Below are 21,313 nucleotides of genomic sequence, written 5' to 3' on the forward strand. Positions count from 1 at the left end.
CACCCCTTCCCCTGCACCCTTCGTGTCCGCCCCCTGCCCGCCTTCCCCTCCCCCCACCCCTGCCCTGCCCCCCATCCCGAGCCCACAGAGGCACGGCCGGACCCCCAGCCCCCGGGGCCCGATCCTGGCAATGCCAACCCACTGCTGGATCCAGGGGAGGGGTGACCCTGCCAGGGACAGGGCTGGGGACACAGAGGTGACACATCCCGAGGCTGGCGAGGGCAGGAGCACCTCAACGACCACCTTTATTAGAGACCAACGCCCCCCATCGCGGTGGCACCATCAGCATCGGGGTCACAGTGCCAGCGAGGGGACACGGGGGTGGGGGCCAGCCCCAGCCACCCTGTCCCAGCGCCGCACACCCCAGGAGCGCTGGGGGGCGGCTGTGCCTCCCACCCGTGTCTTCATACGGGGGGGATGGGGGGGGAGGAGGGTTGTGGGACGGCCCTGGCCCTGGCCCAGCCAGGCTGTGCCCCCCCCAGGGTGGGGGTCCCCACGCTCACACTTGTGTGACGATCTCGCCATTCTCAGGCACGTAGACCTGCACGGGCACGCCGTCCGCCGAGCGCCGCAGGACACGTACCGGGGGCGCCTGCGTGGGAGAAGGAGCCTCTGGGTGCCGGCACCCCACCCTGGACCGGGCAGCACCCCAGGGGGCACATCCCGCGGCAGGGGGTGTTGGGGGGGGCACGGCTGCAGGTCCTGGCTTGCCCGGCATGGGCCCCGGCTGTGCCATGGGTGCCACCATCCCAGCACAGTGTGCCACGCTGTGCTGCCTGCACCCATCCCAGCGGGACCCCCCAGGTGGAGGGGAGCCACCCCCCAAAATGTTTGCAGGGACCCTCCTGCCCAGGGGCACCCCGCTGCTGAGCCCACGTGGGGCCCTGGGTTCTGTCCGTGGGATGCTGGGTGTGACTGGAGGGACCCACGTGGGACCCCAGCCCTGACCCAGGGACCCCCTCAGCATCCTGGCCTGACCCAGCACCCCTCATGGGACCCTGGATCCTGCTCATGGGACCCTGGACCTGCCCAGAGGGACCATCAGAGAGTCTCATCCGGCCCCAGAAAGCCTTGAGAGATGTTGGTCTTGTGCCCAAGAGCCTCAGAAGACCCTGGTCCTGGCCATGGGACCTCCTCAGGACCCCATTCCTGCACTAGGGACCTTTCTGGGACCCTGGGCCTGTCCCAGGGACCCCCTTAGGGAACTGGCCCTGTCCCACGAGACCTTCACCAGTCCTGTTCCAGGGACCCTTAGGGGTCCCCCGTCCTGCCCCAAGGGAAACTCATGGGACCCCAGTTCTTCCCCATGGATCCCCTCAGGACCCTATGCCTGCTCTGGGGACCCTCATGGGACCCCACCAGAGCCACTTACCCATGAACCACCTCAGGGTGGCAACTCATGTCACCCAGTCACCCACAGGGCAGCACCCAGGGGGTCACCATAGGGGAATGGGCATCATGTTGCCCTCCACTCTCCCGCACCCCGACCCCCGTCCCAGCACCCAATGCCCTACCTGAGTCCGCGGCAGGACTCCACGGGTGATGGGCACGTCCCTGGTGGTCCCACCGCGGGGTCCCCGAAAGGCCCCTTGCCGGTCGAGGGAGTGGGGACGGGCACCCCGCAGCCGGGCACGCTGGTGCCATGATTTGAGCTCCTCGGTCACAGCCGCCTTGGAGAGCCCCCGACCCCCGGCCGGCGCGTAGTCCTTGAGCGAGGGGGTGCGCACGATGCGGCTGTGCGAGGGCACCAGGCGCTGGTAGCGTAACGGGGCCAGATCCTGCTCGTAGAGGAAAGCTGGGGGGCTGGCAGGTGGCAGGAACCGGTGGGCACCGCGGGGGTAGTAACCCGGCTCGGCGAGGGGTGGTGGGACTTTGGGGCGCGGGAAGGAGACGTCGGGGCTGCTGCTGCCCGGGGAGGTGGCGTGGGAGATGCTGGAGAGGTCGGAGATGCTGTCGTCGGAGCCGGAGCGGCAGGCGGGGCCGGGGGTCGGGATGCAGGCGGTGGGCACCGTCACTGTGTAGTACGTGGGGCGCCGGCGGGGTACGGCACTGCGGCCCCGCGGCTCGCCGGGCTGCCAGCACGCCTCTACCCTGCGGGCAGGGGGCTGCAGCTGAGGCGGCCCCTTCCCCTTGCCTCTCACCCAAAAGGCCGGGGGTGTGGGAAGGGGGGGGACATGGGACTGAGCACCCTGTGGGTGCAGGGTGAGGCATCCCCACGGGATTAGCTCCAGCCTCCCCATGGGTTAGCTCCATCATCTCCAGCGAGTTAGCTCCATCTTCTCTCCCTGGGACTATCTCCAGCCTCCTCCCCATGGGATTATCTCCCCCCTCCTCCTCCCCATGGGTTTAGCTCCATCATCTCCAAGAGGGTATCTCCATCCTCCCCATGGGATTATCTCCCCCCTCCTCCTCCCCATGGGTTTAGCTCCATCATCTCCAAGAGGGTATCTCCATCCTCCCCATGGGATTATCTCCCCCCTGCTCCTCCTCCCCATGGGTTTAGCTCCATCATCTCTATGAGGGTATCTCCATCCTCCTTCCCATGGGGTTGTCTCCATCCTCCCTTGCAGAAGCCCTTGTCCCCCCTCCCCAGGCACAGGACATACCTCAGGGACTGGGACTGTCCTCGCCGGCCCGATGGCTCCGGGGTGCTGGGAGCGCTGGAGCCCGCCTGCCGGCACAGCACCAGGGTCCTGATGGGGACAAAGCGGTAGGGGGGGACGTCCCCCGTCCTGGGTGCCAGTGAGGCTGTGGGGTCAGGGCTGCCGGGGGCCGAGGGGGTAGCAGGGATGGCTGGTGGGGACCCGGGGTAGCACCGGGACCCCCGGGTTTCCCCATCCCTGGGGTCGAAGCCAGGTTTTTTGGCCTTCTCATAGGGTCTGTCGAGGCTGGTCTCGCACCAGGGGCTGGAGGAGGCCGGCGGGGGCCCTGAACCCTCCCCCTCGGGGGGCTCCTCGGGGGACGGGGACCCCCGTGGGGTGGCAGGTCCTGGTAGCCGTGTCTCCTCTGTGGGAGAGATGGAGGGTTGGGATGGGGGCCCTACACGGGGGGGCACCCCAGTGTGTCCCCCCTGCCCCCGCAGCCCCCTTACCCTCCTCCAGCAGGACGGCATCCGACAGGGAGCTCTCGTCGGAGGCGCTGAGCTCTGCGGGGCAGGGGACAGGTGAGAACGGTGCCGGTGCCGGTGCCGGTGCTGGTGCCAAAACGCTCCCAGGGCACCCGCCGCCACCCAGCGCGTCCCCGGAGGCCTCCGCTCTCCCTCTCCCACGCCGCCTGTCCCGACACGCTCCGGGACAGTGGCGGTACCGGCCAGGCCGGCTTTGCCGAGCTGCGTTGCCGGCGCTGCAGGCAGCTCCCAGCCTGCCCAGGCTGGGCAGGAGGAGGGGAGCCGGCCAGGTTTGGGGGCACCAGGAGGGAAGAAGCCACCACCACCATGTCTCTGGTCCCTGGGGACGGCTGGACGCAGAAGTCCCGGGGGGACAGAGCCGAGGCACGCACGGGGGCAAGGGGGGACCCACCTGGATGGCTGCCACCAGGAGGGGGACACCGCAGCGGGGCCAAATCCTGCCACCCATTGGGGTGCATTTGCTGGGGATGGCGGATTGGGGGGCAGACATGGTGTGCAACCAGCAGGGGTGAAGTTTTGGGGTGCATTCTTGGGGGTACATACAGCAGGGATGGTGCACTGGGGTGTAATCACTGGGGATGAAGTATCGGGGTGCATTAATGAGGGTGTCTCCAGCAGGGATGGTGTATTGGGGTGCATGCACTGGAGATGAAGTTTTGGGGTGCACTCACAAGGATGCAGCCACCAGGGATGAAGCATTGGGGTGCATTCACTGGGGGCTGCATGTCAGGGTGCATGCATGAGGGGGCAGTCAGCTGGGATGAAGTACTGGGGTGCCTTCAGTGGGGTGCACCCATCAGGGAGAACATATCGGGGTGCTTTCACTGGGGGTGTGGGGATTGGGGTGCATTCACCAGGGTGCCTGCACCAGGGATGGTATTCAGGGGGCTCTCAGAGTCGTGCCTTCACCAGGGATGGTATGTTGGGGTGCATCTAGGGGGGGTGCATTCACCGGGGATGGGGAATTGGGGTGCATTCACCAGGGATGGTGTGTTGGGGTGCATCTAGGGGGGTGCATTCACCGGGGATGGGGAATTGGGGTGCATTCACCAGGGATGGTGTGTTGGGGTGCATCTAGGGGGGTGCATTCACCGGGGATGGGGAATTGGGGTGCATTCACCAGGGATGGTGTGTTGGGGTGCATCTAGGGGGGTGCATTCACCGGGGATGGGGAATTGGGGTGCATTCACCAGGGATGGTGTGTTGGGGTGCATCTAGGGGGGTGCATTCACCGGGGATGGGGAATTGGGGTGCATTCACCAGGGATGGTGTGTTGGGGTGCATCTAGGGGGGTGCATTCAGCAAGGATAGGGAATTGGGGTGCATTCACTGGGGACAGCACACTGGGGGGAACCCAGTGGGGTGCATTCACCAGGGATGGTGTGTTGGGGTGCATCTAGGGGGGGTGCATTCACCGGGGATGGGGAATTGGGGTGCATTCACCAGGGATGGTGTGTTGGGGTGCATCTAGGGCGAGGCATTCACCAGGGGTAGGGAATTGGGGTGCATTCACTGGGGACAGCACACTGGGGGGAACCCAGTAGGGTGCATTCACTGGGGATGGAGAACTGGGACGCATCCACAGGGGTGCACTCATCAGATGACGGGGAAATGGGGTGTGTTCACCAAGGATGGCATATGGGGGGGCACCTGGGGAGTGTGTTCACTGGGGATGGAGGACTGGGGTGCCACGCGCCAGGGATGGCATACTGGGGGGCACCTGGGGAGTGTATTCACTAGGGATGGAGGACTGGGGTGCCACGTGCCAGGGATGGCATACTGGGGTGCATTCACCAACGACACCCAAGCAAGCTGCACCCATTTCTGCCTCCCTGACCACCAGCATCCCCCAACCGAGCCACGGCCAGCCAGGGGGGCACAAGGGGGGCTCACCCTCAGCAGCACTGGTTCCAGCACCAGCAGGCAAAGGCCGTTGGCCAGCCAGGAGCCGTCGCTGGTTGAGGATGTTCTCCAGGTCCTTCAGCTTCTGCTCCTCCAGCAGCGCTGCTGTCTGCCGGCGCTTGCGGAGCCGCTTGCTGATGTTCTCCTCCCGGCAGAGGCGGCGGGCAGCCTTGGCGATCTGCAGCTGCAGCGCCAGGTCCCGCTCCAGGGCGCTCAGCGGGTCCTGGGGACCGAGGGGACACGCTCAGCACGCTGCCACCCCCATCATGCTTGCACACTAGCCAGGCACAAGATGGGATGGGCATGGGGACATCTCTGGGTGACGTTTGGACATCTTCCATGGCTCCAGGCTGGGCTAGAGGGGGGTCCCCACTGCCCACCCCAGAGATGCCCCCCACCCCGGTTACACACCAGCGGGGTCCCCACCACCCACCCCAGAGATGCCCCCATCCCAGTTGCACACTGGCAGGGTCCCCACCACCCACCCGAAGGATGCCCCCCACCCCGGTTGCTCACCAGCAGGGTCCCCACTCCCAACCGCAGGGATGTCCCCCACCCCAGTTACACACTGGTGGGGTCCCCACTGCCCACCCCAGGGATGCCCCCAACCCAGTTGCTCACCAGCGGGGTCCCCACTGCCCACCCCAGGGATGCCCCCATCCCAGCTGCTCACCAGCGGGGTCCCCATTGCCCACCCCAGGGATGCCCCCATCCCAGTTGCTCACCAGCGGGGTCCCCACTGCCCACCACAGGGATACCCCAGTGGCACACTGGTGGGTCCCCACCGTTCACCCCAGGGATGCCCCTCCACACCAGTTGCACACTGGTGGGGTCCCCACTGCCCACCACGGGGATGCCCCCCACCCCGGTTGCACACTGACGAGCCCCTCACCGCCCCATGCAGAACGAGGGTCTCATCCAGCTTGAAGGCAGCACCGATCCTGCGCCGGACCTTGGGGGGCTTCTCGCCAGCTTTCAGAGGGTACTCACAGGGCAGCGTCCCCGTCAGCTCCTGGGGGGGCGGCCCGGGGACACTGAGCTGCTGGCGTGGGGCAGGGGGGTCAGGCAGGGGGGGTCAGGCAGGGGTCCGTCCCCCCCCCACTCACCGCCTCGCGCAGGCAGAGCCGCCGCAGCTCCTGCACGCAGCCCTCCAGCCGAGCCTCCAGCGCCTGCTGCCTGCGCCCTGCCTGCGCCCGCTCCTTCAGGGGCGACACGGGGCTGTCGGGGCCTGGGGACGGATGGACGGATGTTCTGAGATGCACCCAGACCCCCCACTCCCCCTCCTCACCCCAGTCTCCCTGCCTCAGTTTCCCCCAGCAGCCGTGAGCCCCCCCCCCCAACAACACCCATGGGTGCTCCAGCTCCCCTGGGGCAGCCGTGATTTCCCAGCACAGGGGGGGGGGTGGGGGGGTGGCCACAGGGAAGGTTTCACCCTGACTCAGCCATCCCGGAGTGAAATCCGGCTGAGTCAAAGCCGGTCTGCCCCCCCCCAGACAGGGGAACCCCCCATTTCCCCACCCCCACCCTCAAGGAGCTTTTGTGTGTCCCCAGGGCAGCCCTGTGCACCCAAGTGCCCCGATCTCAGCCCAGCGAGAGGACGTGGGGGGCACGGGGGCACCCCGGGACCTCCCCCCCCAGTACCCCCCCAGCGCTCACCCGAGTGCAGCATGATCCCGCTGTCGGTGTCGCTCACCTCCCCCATGCCGGGCCGGGACCCTACGGGCAACAGCAGGGAGAAGCCTTGTCCCCTCGCCACCCCCCAGGCAGCACCCATGGGTGCCCCCCTGCCCACGCTCCCCCCAGCCCCTCGCATCGCCCCGTCCCTGCCGGCCGCCCAGCGATGGCGATGGCGGCGGGGGAGGAAGGCGAGGCCGTGTTTGCTTTCCCTGCCTTCTTGTAGGTCCTACAATAAACAAAGGTGTGCGAACACGTGCGTGGTGCCTGGGTGAGACCCATCCCGGGGGCAAAGGTGGTCGGGGTGTGGCGGGGGGGCTGGGGGGGGCCTTGCTCCCGCCCCGGCCGGTTTCGCTGGGCGCCTCTCCCAGTTTCTCCCAGTTTTGATTTCTTTTCCGTCTGGGCTGGAGGCAGCTCCCGGAGTGGGGGTGGCTGCTGGCCCTGGGAAAGGGGCTCATCCCCGGCACCCCCTGCTCTTGGGGGGGGGAATGGGTGGGAGGGGGGGTGTCCTTGCCTCTGTTTGTGCATTGCTGTGGCCCCTGCCGTGCCTCAGTTTCCCCCAGCAGGATGCGGGGCGGCTTGGGGAACCGAGGCAGGGAGGGGTGCGGGGTCCCGGGGGGTCCGCGGTGGGGCCGGGGGGCGATGCCTTACCTGGGCGCTCGCCGCCGCTGCCGGCTCTGCTGCACCCAGGACACGGGGACGTGTTTTGACTTGAGGCGGAGGGGAGGAGCGGGGTGAGCAACACCTTCCCCAGCCGCCGCCACCCGCGCCCATGCCGCCCCACGCGCCCCGGCCTCTGCCCCACGGCGGCGGCAACGGCGAGGGCCTGCCCACCAGCTCAGCATGGCACGGCTTGGCACGGCACAGCTCAGTACAGCTTGGTACAGCTCAGTACAGCACGGCATGGCACCATACGGCTTGACACGGCTCAGCACGGCTCGGCACGGCTTGGTATGGCTCAATATGGCACAGCATGGCACTGGATGGCTCAACATGGCTCAGCACAGCTTGACATGGCTCAGCACAGCATGGCACGGCTTGGCACGGCTCAACATGGCTCAGCACAGCTCAGCACGGCTTGGTATGGCTCGATATGGCACAGCATGGCGCTGGATGGCTCAGCATGGCTCAGCACGGCTTGACATGGCTCAGCATGGCATGGCACAGCTCAACATGGCTCAGCACAGCTCAGCACGGCTTGGTATGGCTCGATATGGCACAGCATGCCACTGTATGACTCCACAGGGCTTGACACAGCTTGACATGGCTCGGCATAGCTTGACATAGCTTGGCACAGCTCAACATGGCTTAGCACGGCTTGGTACGGCTCAATATGGCACGGCATGGCACCGTATGGCTCAACACGGCTCAGCACAGCTTGACACGGCTTGGCACTGCACAGCATGCCTTGGTATGGCTTGGTATGGCTCAATATGGCACAGCATGGTGCTGTATGGCTTGACATGGCTTGGCACAGCTTGGCATGGCTCAGCACAGCATGGCATACCTCACTACAGTTTGGTACAGCTCAATACGGCATGGCACAGTGCCATATGGCTCGACGTGGCTCAGCACAGCTCAGTATGGCTCTGCACAGCTTGGTATGGCTTGGCACTTTGTGGGTGATATGGCAAAGTACAGTGTAGCGTGGCACAGTGTGGCATGGTATGGTATCATATGGCCTGGCCTGGCACGGCACGGCATGGTATGGCATAGCATGGCACAGTGTGGTGTGGTGTGGCATGGCATGGCATGATGTGGTGTGGCATAGTAGGGCATGATATGAGATAGAACAGTATGTCATGGTATTGTGTGACATGGCACGGCACACCATGGCAACAGCACGGCATGGCACAGCATGGCATGGCACACCACGGCACAGTGCTGGGTGGTGGCTCCATCCCTGGTGCTGTGCAGGGCCAGGCCAGGCACAGGGACACTGTCCCCATCCCTGCCATGGCCCATGGCTGGGACATCTCCCCCAGGGCTGGCGTCCCCAGAATGCCAGGGCCAGCAGGGACCTGAGCCTGGTGGCACGGGCAGGGCAATGGGGTTGGCACTGCCACCCTGGCACTGCTGCCACCGTCCCTTCCCAGGGCAGGAACCCGCTGGGAGCAGAGGCAGCCTGTCCTGTCCCTGTCCCCAGGCAGGAGGAGACAGGTGAGGGGCAGAGCAGGGCAGTGCCAGGGCAGTGCCAGACCTGTGCCAGACCTGTGCCAGGGCTGTGCCAGAGCTGTGACAGGGCTGTGACAGGGCTGTGACAGGGCAGTGCAAAGGTGGTGCCAGAGCTGTGCCAGACCTGTGCCAGGGCTGTGCCAGGGCTGTGCCAGGGCAGTGCAAGGGCAGTGCCAGAGCTGTGCCAGAGCTGTGACAGGGCTGTGCAAGGACTGTGCCAGAGCTGTGCCAGAGCTGTGACAGAGCTGTGACAGGGCAGTGCAAGGACTGTGCCAGGGCTGTGCCAGGGCAGTGCCAGGGCAGTGCAAAGGTGGTACCAGAGTTGTGCCAGAGCTGTGCCAGGGCAGTGCAAGGACTGTGCCAGAGCTGTGCCAGAGCTGTGCCAGAGCTGTGACAGGGCTGTGCAAGGACTGTGCCAGAGCTGTGCCAGAGCTGTGCCAGGGCTGTGACAGGGCTGTGCCAGGGCAGTGCAAGGGCAGTGCCAGAGCTGTGACAGAGCTGTGACAGGGCTGTGCAAGGACTGTGCCAGAGCTGTGCCAGAGCTGTGCCAGGGCTGTGACAGGGCTGTGCCAGGGCAGTGCAAGGGCAGTGCCAGAGCTGTGACAGAGCTGTGACAGGGCTGTGCAAGGACTGTGCCAGAGCTGTGCCAGAGCTGTGCCAGAGCTGTGACAGGGCTGTGACAGGGCAGTGCAAGGACTGTGCCAGGGCTGTGCCAGGGGCAGTGCAAGGGCAGTGCAAAGGTGGTACCCAGAGTTGTGCCAGAGCTGTGCCAGGGCAGTGCAAGGACTGTGCCAGAGCTGTGCCAGAGCTGTGCCAGGGCTGTGACAGGGCTGTGCCAGGGCAGTGCCAGGGCTGGTGCCAGGGCTGTGCCAGGGCAGTGCAAGGACTGTCCCAGAGCTGTGCCAGAGCTGTGCCAGGGCTGTGCCAGGGCTGTGCCAGGCCGTGGGAACGCCGCTGCCACAGCTGCCGGTGCAGAGCGAGATGAATCAGGGCACAGACGGGTTGGCCACATCCTGGGCTGCCAGGGGCAGGTGGTGGAAAGTCTGTCTCAGCCGGGGGGACGGTCCCACGGCCTGTGGGGACCGGGATGAGAGGGCAGGGGGTGGGCAGGGGCAGGCAGGGGAGATGCTGCAGGCAGGAGAGGAGCAGTGAGCAGTCAGACAGCATGGGTGCAGGTGGGTGCAGGCAGGAGAGGGGCCAGCAGGGTGCAGGCAGGGGCAGGCAGGGGCAGTTAGGAACAGGCAGGAGGCAGGCAGGGCACAGACAGGTAGCAGTTAGGGGAAGGCAGGGCGCAGGCAGGGTGCAGGCAGGGCGCAGGCAGGGTGCAGGCAGGGTGCAGGCAGGGCACAGATAGGGAGCAGTCAGGAGCAGGCAGCGTGCAGGCAGGGAGCAGTGAGGGGCAGGCAGGGTGCAGGCAGGAGAGGCGCTCGCTGCACAGGCAGCAGGCAGCCGCAGGCAGCTGCAGGCAGGAGCACAGGCAGAGCAGCGGTGCCCTGCAGCTCCACAGCCCCCTCAGCACCCGCCCCCCCGCCCCCAGAGCATCCCGATGTCCCTGTGATGGCGGGGGATGGGACAGACCCCATCTTTGACGCAGCCACCCCTTGCCCAGCGGCACAGAGACCCCAGCAGAGCAAAAAAAAAGGCAGATTTGGAGAAAAAAAGGGTTTTTTCTGTCCCTGCAACAGGCAGAGTTGCTGGCAGCCCCACTGGCGCCGAGCCCCCCCTCTCCCCCCCACGGGTGGTAAAAACAGCTCAAAGACTAAAATACATTGTTAGTCATAGGGCTAAGTTTTATTAATTGGGATTAAATTTGGATTAAAACCAGGTTGTTGCTCCTGAAGCCATCCCTTATGAAGAGCATCTCGGGGTGGGGGGGCGATGGGGCAGGAAGGGGGTTGTCCTGGGGCCAGATCCTGCCTGCTCAGGGCTGGGGCTGGGATGGGGTGCTGCTCCCTCGGGAATCGCACCGGGGGGGCTGGACCTGGATTAAAGCTGGGGACCAGGCAGGACAGCGGGGACCGCGGTGGCACCCGGGGCCACTGGGGAGCATGGGGGGGTATTCACCCCGGGGTGGCCCCGTGGGACCCCCGGTGCCAGCTGGAGCTCAGTCCCAGCCCTGTGCTGGGGGCCAGCGGGGGTCTTGGTCCAGATGCGGCCACCAAAGAGGAGGCTGGAGTCGGTGGTGGAGGAGCGGGCAGCCGTGCTGGGACCCGTCCCCAGTGTGCAGGGACCGAAGGGACATCGGGGGCGGCAGCGCCCGTCCATCAGGGCATAGACAAGGGGGTTGACGCAGCTGTTAACGAAGGCCAGGCAGGTGCTGCTGGCCACCACCCACCTCAGGGCCACCTCCTGCCCCTGGGACAGGACCAGCATCCCCTTGGCAAGGAAGAAGAGCAGGACCTTGCAGGTGTTGAGGGGCAGCCAGGAGCAGAGGAAGGCTGCGACGATGGTGATGATGGCGCGGTGGGAGCGCTGGACGCCCCTGCCCAGCCGGATGTGGCGCTGGAGCCGGCAGTAAATGGAGCAGTAGCAGAAGGTGATGATCCCCAAGGGCAGGAGGAAGGTGAGGAAGACCATGGCCAGGCTGAAGTCCTCTCCATCTTCATCCCAGCAGTCGTCCCCATCCAGGCGCCGGTACACCAGGGATGGGGCACCCAGGAGGAGGGATACAGTCCAGATGATGGCACAGGTGATGCGGATGTACCTCTGGGAACCCACCATCTTGGTGTCCAACACCTTCCTAATGACCAGGTAGCGCTCCATGCTGAGGGCAGTGAGGAAGAGGATACTGGAGCAGCGGTTGACGGCGATGGCATAGCTGCTGACCTTGCAGAGCCCTTCACCGAGCAGCCAGCGGTTCCCCTGCGCCCCTGCCACCACCCAGAAGGGCAAGGTACAGATGAAGATGATGTCAGCCACCGCCAGGTTCAGCACGAAGGTGTCCACCACCCGCTTGCCCCCGCTCTTCTTGGCCATCAGCATGATGACAAAGAGGTTCCCCACGAGGCCGAGGAGGAAGATGAAGGTGTAGAGGATGGGGATGAAGACAGTAGTGAAGAAGACCTCCCACCTGGAGAAGACCTCCTCGTTCACCATCACATTGGTCACTGGTGGGTAATCGTAGTCAGCCGAGCCGGAGAGCTCCTCAGGAGCCATGGTGGTGGCCAGGTGCCCTCCCCAGTGCCCAGGGTGGTGCTTGCCGCACCCAGCGGTCGGGTTGTTGATTTGATATCTGCTCAAAAACAGCATCTCGCACTTCCTTCCCAATGGGGCAAGGGCTGCAGGGTGGAAGGGGCAGGAGGGGAAGCGTGTTTAATTTTGGAAACAGAAAAAAAAAAACACAATGAGAAGAAAGAAACCCCCAAAAGAGGAGGGGGGAGAGGAAGACCAGGGGGGTGGAGGAAGGCTCCGTGTCACCAGGAGATGGCTGAAGGCCTTGGGTGGACACCAGCCTGCATCTGGGGTGGGATGGGACCACTACCAAACACACTGCCCTGCAACTTTCCCACCGTGGCTACACTCTGTCCCTTGTCAGCCCAAGCCAGCACCACCCCATCTCCATCCCAGCCCTGTCCCCATCCCCGTCCCCATCCCCGTGCCTGTCCCCATCCCCGTTGCCATCCCCGTCCCAACCCTGTCCCCATCCCTGTGCCTGTCCCCATCTCCGTCCCCACTGCTGTCTCCATCTGGCACATTTGCATCAAGAAAACCAGATGACAGCCTTTATTTTATGGTTTTTTCCCCCCAGTGAGCGCCGGGGCAGGTGCCAGTTGGGGTGTGCGAGCGCTGCCCAGTGCCACCCCGGCTCTGCCAGCTCATCCCGGGCACCGGCGCATGGGATCCCACCACCCCAGGGGTGCCAGGCAGTGGCCCCCGGCCATGAGCTCTCCCGGAATAACAGCGCCGGGTGCCATTCCCATGTGCCGGCTGGGGCAGCCGAGTCTGCCGGGGGGTCTCAGGGCAGCCCCCAGCCCTGCCAGCCAGCTCCTGCTCCCATCTGCCCGCAGGGGGTCCGGCCCCACCACCACCTACAGCTCCTGCTGCGGCACATGGGGACCAGGAAGGTCCTCATGGCTGTCCCCATGGCCCAAACACCTCCTGACCTGGGTGTCCCATCAGCCTGGCACCAGCTGTCCCCATGGCCCCACCATCTCCTGACCTGGGTGTCCCAGCAGCCTGGCCCCAGCTGTCCCCATGGCCCAGCCACCCACGAGCATCCCTTGACCCATCCTTGCCACGCCGCCTCCCTCGGCCACCCCTGGTCCACCATCCCAACCCAATTGTCCCAACCGCCCATGGACACGTGGATGCAGGGGGGGATGGTGGGTACGTGGAAGGACATGAATGGGTGGAGGGATGGACACATGGGCGGTGTGTTGGTGGGTGGGTGGGTGAGTGGGTAGAAGGGTGGGTGGGTGGGCCTGGTGGGTGGAGGGGTGCAGACTGGGTGCACTGGGGGTCATTTGGGAGACAGGGCTTATGGGAGGACTGGGGTGGGGACTGTGTGGCACACAGAGTTACTGGGGGGATTACTGGCGGCACTGGTTATTGGGGAACCTTGGATTACTGGGGGCACTGGCAGTTACTGGGAGAGCTGCGATGGGAACAGGGTGCTCTGGGCGGGATGGGAGTTACTGGGGAACATGGAGGTCACTGGGAGCCAGTGCAGAGATTTTTGCACTGGGGTGTTACTGGGAGGACAGGGGGTCACTGGGGGACTGGAATGGGGTGTCCCCCCACAGAGGGTGAGCGCACTGGGTGCACTGGTAGTTTCTGGGGCTTAGTGAGGGCCGCGTGCACGGGGGCTGGTGGGGCGAGTGGGGCCAGTACTGGGCTATACTGACACTGCCCCTTGCCATAGGCGCTCGATTGAGGTCGCCTGCTCCCGCAGGCCGGCTCGATTTCCCCGCCTGGCGGTTCGGCCGTCGGCTGCCCGTGCCTGGCGCCATCGGCGCGCGACTGGCCGCGCCTGCGGCTTCCGGTGTCGCGCTGGCGGCGGAGGGGGAAGGGGCGCCGCGCGTGCGCAGCGCCGCGGGGCCGGGGAGCGCCGGGGGGCTCCGCCGCCGCCATGACCAACGGTGAGGGACGACACGGCTGCTCGGGCACCTCAGGGAGCCCCGGGGACGGGGGGTGGGGGGTGTCACTGTCCGCTCAGGCTCCGGGTCCCTGGAGGGGGGAGCTGGCTGGGTCTGCGTGGGGAGCTGGGAGCCTGGGCCCCTTTTTGGGGGAGCTCAGGGAAATGAGAGGTCTGTGTGGGGAGCTGGGGTCCTGTGGCCCTTTGGGGGGGAGCAGGGTGGTCTGTGTGGGGAGCTGGGGGGCCTGGGTCAGTTTGGGGCGGAGCTGAGGGGCCTGGGAGGGGAGCTGGAGGCCTGGCCCCCTTCTTGGGGGAGCTGAGGGGACTGTGTGGGGAGCTGGAGGCCTGGGCCCCTTTTTGGAGAAGCTAAGAGGTCTGTGTGGGGAGCTGGAGGACTGTGGCCCTTTTGGGAGGAGCTGGGGGGTCTGTGTGGGGAGCTGGGGGGCCTGGGTCAGTTTGGGGTGGAGCTGGGGGGGCCTGGGAGAGGAGCTGGAGGCCTGGGCCCCTTCTGCGGCATCTGGGGTGGTCTGTGTGGGGAGCTGGGAGGCTTGAGTCCAATTGTGGGGGAGCTGGGGGCCTGGGGCCCTTTTAGGGGGAGGTGGGGGGCCTGGGGTCCTGGGTCCCTTTTACTAGTAGGGGGCAGGGCTAGGGGGATCTGGGCGGGGAGCTGGGATCCTGGGTTCCTTTGGGGGGCGATCTGGGTTCATTTAGCAGTTGGGGTCCTGGGTGGGGAGCAGGGAGCCTGGGACCTATGCTAGGGGGCCACGTGGGGGCCTGGGTCCGTTTGGGGGGGAGCTGGGGGGCCAGGGAGGGGAGCTGGGGGCCTGGGGGGGGAGCTGGAGACCTGGGTCCCTTTTTGAGGGAGCTGAGGTGGGGGGCCAGGGAGGAGGGGGGGACTGTGTCTGTTTAGGGGGGATCTGGGTGGCCTGGGAGGGGAGCTGGGGGGCCAGGGGTTGTGGGGTTGGGTCTGTTTAGGGGGGAGCTGGGAGGCTGGGGAGGGGAGCTGGGGGCCTGGGCTCCTTTTGCGGGGAGTGGGAGAAGGGTGTCTGGGTGGGGAGCTAGGGGGCCTGGGGGAGGCCTGGGTCTGGTTTGAGGGGGAGCTGGGGGGCCTGGGTGTGGAGCTGGGGACCTGAGTCCCTTTTTGAGGGAGCTGAGGTGGGGGGCTGGGTCCTTTGCTGGGGGGCCGGGGAGGAGGCGGCGGGCTGGGTCTGTCGCAGGGGGATCTGGGTGGCCAGGGAGGGGAGCTGGGGGCCTGGGCCCTTTTTTGGGGCAGCTGGGGGTGTCTGGGTGGGGAGCTGGGGGGCCTGGGGCCCTTTGGGGAATGCTGGGGGGCCTTGGGGAGGCCTGGGTCTGTTTTCGGGGGGCCTGGGAGGTGTTTGGGTCCATCTAGGGTGGAGCTGGGGGGCCTGGGTAGGGAGCCTGGGTCCCTTTTGGGGGGAGCTGGGGGCCTGGGTCTGTCTGGGGGGGGCTGGCCCCACTGAGGCTCCCTGCAGTGTACTCGCTGGATGGGCTGCTGGTGTTCGGGCTGCTGCTGGTCTGCACCTGTGCCTACCTGCGGAAGGTGCCGCGGCTCAAGGCCTGGCTGCTCTCCGAGAAGCGTGGCGTCTGGGGCGTCTTCTACAAGGGTGAGCCAGGGCCTGGGGTGGGGACGCTGTGCGCCAGGATGGGGACACAGGGGTCGGGGATGGGGTTAAGGGAGTCTGGGGTGGGGACACAGGGGTCTGGGGTGAGGATGTTGGGCTCCAGGGTGGGGACACGGGGGTCTGGGATGGGGTTACAGGGGTGTGGGATGGGGATGCTGGGCTCCAGGGTGGGGTTACAGGGGTCCGGCATGAGGACACTGGGGTCCAGGGTGGGGTTACAGAGGTCTGGGATGAGGACACTGGGCTCCAGGGTGGGGACACGGGTCTGGGGTGAGAATGCTGGGCTCCAAAGTGAGGACACAGGGGTCTGGGATGGGGATGCTGGGTGCCATGTTGGGGACACAGGGATCTGGGATGGGGTTAAGGGAGTCTGGGGTGGGGACACAGGGGTCTGGGGTGAGGGTGCTGGGCTCCAGGGTGGGGACACGGGGGTCTGGGATGGGGTTACAGGGGTGTGGGATGGGGATGCTGGGCTCCAGGGTGGGGTTACAGGGGTCTGGCATGAGGACCCTGGGCTCCATGGTGGGAACACAGTGGTCTGGGGTGGGGTTACAGGGGTCTGGGATGGGGATGCTGGGTGCCAGGTTGGGGACACAGGAATCCGGGATGGGGTTACAGGGGTCCGGGGTAGGGACGCTGGGCGCCAGGGTGGGGACACAGGGGTCTGGGATGGGGACACTGGGCACCAGGATGAGGATACAGGGGTCTCACCCCAGCCCAGGGCACCTTCTGCACCCACCCCGGCTCACGCCACTCTGCCCTGACCCCCCAGCTGCTGTCATTGGCACCCGCCTGCACGTGGCTGTGGCCGTCTCCTGCGTCCTCATGGCTTTCTACGTCCTGGTGGTGAAGTGACCCCGTGGGGACCCGCCGGTAACGGCGCCGACAACCAGCGACCTCGGTACTGACCCCAGCCACCCTGCCACCAGCCTGGACCCTGCCTGTGGCATCCCTGGGGACACGCCATGGCCCGGCACCCGGCTTAAACCCACCTCATCTCCCTCGGCAGGGCCCAGCGGCCGTGGGTGCCACCGGGCCACCTTTGAGCTGCTGGAACATGAGTTCCCGGCTGCGCAGTGGGGCCGCAGGCGAGGGGCTCAGTTTGCCAGCCCCTCGGTGAGGGGGGGGGATCCGGCTGTACCCCCTGAGCGCCTTCTGCCCATGCCGAACACTGTCCTGGCAGGACCATGGCCGCCGCAGCTCACGGAGGATGGTGCAGCCTCCTGCTGTGGGGGACTGGGGGGGCCGGGGGCGGGCAGGGACCCTCCTCACCAGCGGGATTTGCCTACATTCCTGGGAGCGTGCAGGGTCCCTTGGTGGGGGTCTCCCCCGCAGCTGCAGCATTTGTAACCCCCCGGCTGGTAAATGCCGGACCACAATGTGCAAATAAAGTGGGGGTTCCCCTGTGGGCAGCAACGGCTCCCTTCCTGGGGGGCCCGTGGGGCGAGGGGCTGTGGGGCCAGCTCCCATGGGGTGGGGGGTCCTGTGGGGCGAGGGGCTCCAGGGTGGGGGGCTGCAGGGCTGGCTCCTCTTGCCCCACAGGGCCAGGAGTGCTTCAGCCGCTCAGTGTGGGGCACGGGGGGGTGAGCGTGCAAGGCGTGCACACCATGTGCTGCTGCAGGGGAGGGGTGTGCAAGGCCACGCACGTGTGGCTGGGGGTGGCAGTGGGAGGCTGGGGGTGTGGTGTGCACATGCGTGTGAGGCCGGGCACACCCAGGGGGTGAGTGCAAAGGGAGGCTGCGTGTGCACCGGTGGTGCGCAGCACGAGCATGTGGGGCTGCTGTGCGTGTGTCCATGTACATGCTTATACATGTGCTCAGACGCACATCCCCACATACACAGATGTGCACACCCAGAGGCACCCACAGACACACACACAGATACACACAGCCCCCACGCACAGACACGCATGCCCCGTCACACCCACGCACAGACACGCATGCACACATCGCGCTCCCATGCAGACACATGTGCACACACCACACCCACGCAGACATGCATGCACACATCACAGACACGTGTGCACACATCACACCCACGCACAGACAAGTGTCCACACATCACACCCACGCAGACACGCGTGCGCACATTGCACCCACGCACAGACACGCGTGCACACATTACACAGCCCCACGCACACAGACACGCATTCACACACCGCACACACGCCCCCCCTTCCCCCCCAGCAGTGGGGGGGCGGTGCCCGCGCAGGCGCGTGGCCGTTGGGGGGGTCCTCCCGCCTCCAGGGGGCGCGCTGCAGCTGGGCGGGGCAGAGCCAGGCTCTTCCCGTCGTGCCCCGCGCGGCCGCGCTATAAAATGGCGGCGCGGGGGCGGGGCCGGGTGGGGTGCGGCGGCGCCGGTGCGTGTGCGGGGTGCGTGTGCGGGGTGCCGGGTGAGGCACGTGTGTGCGTGTGTGTGCGCGTGTGCGAGGCGCGGGTGTGTGGTGCGCGGCGCGCGCCGGCCCCCCTACACGTTGATCTTATTCGATCGGCCGGCGGCGCCGGGCCGAGGTGAGAAGAGCGGCGCCGCGAAGCCCGCGGGCGATGTGCGGCGGCCCAGCGGCGGGCGGGATGAGTCGATCAGATAGGCGAGGCCGCGGCCGCTGAGCGCCCTGCGATTCTGACCCGCCGCCGAGCCCCGCCGCGCCGGCACCGGGCTGCGGAGCCCCCAAGCACCGGGCACGGCTGCGCACAAGGGCTGCGCGGAGCGTCCGGGCCGTGCGCGCAGCTCCCGCCGAGGGCGGGCACAGTGGATGCGGCCGCGCAAACCCCGCGCAGCGCACGGGAGCGTGCCAGGCGATACACAGGAGCTTTGCACAGGACCGTGCAAACACTGTGCCACACAGGAGCTTTGCACAGGACCGTGCAAATCCCATGTGATACACAGAGCTTTGCACGGGGTCATGCAAACACCGTGCCACATGGGAGCTTTGCAGGAGGCCATGGAAATCCCACGCGATACACAGGAGCTTTGCACAGGGCTGTGCAAACCCTGTGTGGTGCAGCAGCCTTGCATGGGGCCATGCAAACACTGTGATACAGAGCTTTGCACTGGGCCGTGGAAATCCCATGTGATACACTGGAGTTTTGCACAGGACCATGCAAACACCATGCCACACACGAGCTTTGCAAACCCTGTGTCATGCAGGAGCCTTGTATGGGGCCGTGCAAACACTGATACACAGGATCTTTGCACAGCCCTGTGCAAACTGCCACACAGGATCTTTGCATGGGGCCGTGCAAATCCCACACAATACACAGGAGCTTTATGCAGGGCTGTGCAAATCCTGTGTCATGCTGGAGATTTGCATGGGGCCATGCAAACACTGTGCCACACGGGATCTTTGCACAGAGCTGTGCAAATCCCATGTCATAAACAGCCTTGCATGGGGCCGTGCAAACCCTGTGATACACAGGAGCTTTGCACGGGGGCTGTGCAAACACCATGCCACACATGAGCTTTGCAAACTCTGTGTCACACAGAAGATTTGCACGGAGCTGTGCAAACACCTTGCCACACAGGATCTTTGCACAGGGCCATGCGAACCCTGTCACGCAGCCACCTTGCATGGGGCCATGCAAACCATGTGATACACAGCTTTGCACAGGGCCATGCAAACACCATGCCACACAGGAGCTTTGCATAGGGCCATGGAAATCCCATGCAATACACAAGAGCTTTGCACAGGGCCATGCAAACACCATGCCATGCATGAGCTTTGCAAACCCTGTGTCGTGCAGGAGCCTTGCATGGGGCTGTGCAAACACCGTAATACACAGCTTTGCACAGGGCGGCGCAAACACCATGCCACACGGGATCTTTGCACAGGACCGTGCAAGCCCTGCGTCATGCAGGAGCCTTGTATGGGGCCTTGCAAACACTGTGATATGCAGGATCTTTGCACAGGGCCGTGCAAATGCTACATGATACGCAGGAGCTTTGCACGGGGCCGTGCAAACACCATGCCACACATGAGCTTTGCACAGAGCCATGCAAAGCCTGTGTCATGCAGGAGCCTTGTATGGGGCCGTGCAAATACTGTGATACTCGGGATCTTTGCACAGCTCTGTGCAAACTGCCACACAGGATCTTCGCATGGGGCTGTGCAAATCCCACGTGATACACAGGAGCTTTGCGCAGGGCTGTGTAAACCCTGTGTCATGCTGGAGATTTGCACGGGGCCATGCAAACACCATGCCACACAGGATCTTTGCACAGGGCTGTGCAAATCCCACGTGATATATAGAGCTTTGCATGGGGCCGTGCAAACCCTGTGATATACAGAGCTTTGCACGAGGCCATGCAAACACCATGCCACACATGAGCTTTGCACAGAGCTATGCAAAGCCTGTGTCATGCAGGAGCCTTGTATGGGGCCGTGCAAATACTGTGATACACAGGATCTTTGCACAGCTCTGTGCAAAACTGCCACACAGGAGCTTTGCACAGGGCTGTGCAAATCCCATGTGATACACAGGAGCTTTGCGCAGGGCTGTGCGCATGTGTCATGCAGCAGCCTTGCATGGGGCTGTGCAACCCCCACACAGTGCACAGGAACTTTGCATGGGACCGCACAAAGCCTGTGTCACACAGGATCTTTGCATGGGGCCATGGAAACCCAGTGCCACATGAGAGCTTTGCACAGGGCTGTGCAAACCCCATACAATGCACAGAAGCTTTGCACGGGGCCATGCAAACCCTGTGTTGCACAAGAGCCTTGCATGGTGACATGCAAACCCAGTGCCGCATGTGAGCTTTGCACGGGGCACCCTATATGATGCACAGAAGCCTTGCACAGGGCCATGCAAACGCTGTGTGTTGCACAAGAGCCTTGCATGGGCCATGCAAACACTGTGCCACATGGGATCTTTGCATGGGTCTGTGCAAACCCGGTGCCAGACCTGCAGTGTGCAACGAGCCCCGTGCACCACGTGTGAGCTGTACCCTGGGCTCCCGCAGCCCTGCAGCATGCAAGGGCTGTGCGTGAGGCTCTGCACGCTCCCTGCACCCCCGTGTGAGCTGTGTATGGGGCCGTGCGAGCCCTGTGCTGGGCGGCAGCTGTGCGCAAGGCCACGCGAGGCCTGTGCAACATGTGTGTGCTTCGCACGGGGCCGCACAAGTCCCGTGCAAGGCATGCGAGCCCCGTGCGGGGTGCCCAGGCCTGGCAGGAGGCTGCTTGCACCATGTCCCCCTGGGACACCCCCCGGGTGACGCCCAGGCTCTGCTCCTCAGCCCTTTGTTGGCAGCTCGTGGTGACAAGGGGACAGCTGCGGTGGTGACCAGGGACAGCCACGTGTCAGTGTCACTGGGACAGGCGCTGTTGGTGTCCACACTGTGGGACACTGAGGGGGGGGACACTGGCTCAGCGGGGGCTGTGGGGTCTCTGCTGGGGGGACACTGCAGATGCCGTGAGGTGCGGCCACCCCCTGCCACCATGTCCCCAGCGGTGTCCCTGTGGTATGTGGCAGTGTCGCTGTGCCACCGTGGGGACAGGCGTGTCCCCACCACACAGCCGTGTCCCCCATCCCCATGTCCCACCACATTCGGAGCCATGTCCCCGGTGTCCCCCATATCTCCTGTGTCCCCCATGTCCCCCCATACCTCCTCTGTTCCCTGTGACCCCCTACCCCCGATGTCCCCCATATCTGCTACTTCCCCCAAGTCCCCCTGTCCTCCCCATATCTCCTGTGTCCCCCCTGCTCTGGTGTCCCCCGTACC

The 21,313-nt window shown here is 65.3% G+C and overlaps 3 protein-coding genes and 1 non-coding gene across 5 annotated transcripts; 2 read left to right on the top strand and 2 right to left on the bottom strand.

The window, feature by feature from the left end:
* Window positions 1-208: 208 nt before the first annotated feature.
* INAVA (innate immunity activator) lies at window positions 209-6,762 on the bottom strand. Its single transcript, XM_055819705.1, has 8 exons — window positions 6,686-6,762; window positions 6,136-6,257; window positions 5,922-6,041; window positions 5,021-5,252; window positions 3,092-3,145; window positions 2,607-3,006; window positions 1,515-2,091; window positions 209-592 (listed from the first exon to the last, which is right to left on the bottom strand). The coding sequence occupies exons 1-8, from the start codon at window positions 6,729-6,731 to the stop codon at window positions 500-502; spliced, it is 1,644 nt and encodes a 547-aa protein (XP_055675680.1). The 5' UTR covers window positions 6,732-6,762; the 3' UTR covers window positions 209-499.
* Window positions 6,763-10,693: 3,931 nt separating this feature from the next.
* Window positions 10,694-12,183, bottom strand: GPR25 (G protein-coupled receptor 25). The gene has a single exon (XM_005239686.2). The coding sequence runs from the start codon at window positions 12,125-12,127 to the stop codon at window positions 10,865-10,867; it is 1,263 nt and encodes a 420-aa protein (XP_005239743.2). The 5' UTR covers window positions 12,128-12,183; the 3' UTR covers window positions 10,694-10,864.
* A 1,673-nt stretch (window positions 12,184-13,856) lies between these two features.
* On the top strand, window positions 13,857-17,007 carry TMEM167B (transmembrane protein 167B). Of its 2 annotated transcripts, none has more exons than XM_027789896.2 (3): window positions 13,857-13,956; window positions 15,446-15,577; window positions 16,312-17,007. In XM_027789896.2, exons 1-3 carry the CDS (start codon window positions 13,947-13,949, stop codon window positions 16,443-16,445), a joined length of 276 nt encoding a protein of 91 aa, XP_027645697.2. In that variant the 5' UTR covers window positions 13,857-13,946; the 3' UTR covers window positions 16,446-17,007. The 2 variants fall into 2 exon arrangements, with proteins under 2 accessions (XP_027645697.2, XP_005239666.2); XM_005239609.4 differs by having other exon boundaries at window positions 13,929-13,956; window positions 16,368-17,007.
* Window positions 17,008-17,979: 972 nt separating this feature from the next.
* LOC129785791 (small Cajal body-specific RNA 2) lies at window positions 17,980-18,222 on the top strand. The gene has a single exon (XR_008750029.1). It is a non-coding gene; the product is annotated as a small Cajal body-specific RNA 2 (non-coding RNA).
* Window positions 18,223-21,313: the final 3,091 nt, after the last annotated feature.

Source organism: Falco peregrinus, chromosome 16 (assembly GCF_023634155.1).
Source record: "Falco peregrinus isolate bFalPer1 chromosome 16, bFalPer1.pri, whole genome shotgun sequence".
Lineage (NCBI taxonomy): Eukaryota > Metazoa > Chordata > Aves > Falconiformes > Falconidae > Falco > Falco peregrinus.

Bases quoted from the DNA above. Each gene is read 5' to 3' on its own strand.
- INAVA (XM_055819705.1), bottom strand. From the start codon at position 6,731: ATGGGGGAGGTGAGCGACACCGACAGCGGGATCATGCTGCACTCGG. The intron at 6,258-6,685 runs GTGAGCGCTGGG...ATCCGTCCCCAG, and splicing joins CGGGATCATGCTGCACTCGG to GCCCCGACAGCCCCGTGTCG. The intron at 6,042-6,135 runs GTGAGTGGGGGG...CCGCCCCCCCAG, and splicing joins GGCTCTGCCTGCGCGAGGCG to GAGCTGACGGGGACGCTGCC.
- GPR25 (XM_005239686.2), bottom strand. From the start codon at position 12,127: ATGCTGTTTTTGAGCAGATATCAAATCAACAACCCGACCGCTGGGTGC.
- TMEM167B (XM_027789896.2), top strand. The intron at 15,578-16,311 runs GTGAGCCAGGGC...GTCTCACCCCAG, and splicing joins CTGGGGCGTCTTCTACAAGG to CCCAGGGCACCTTCTGCACC.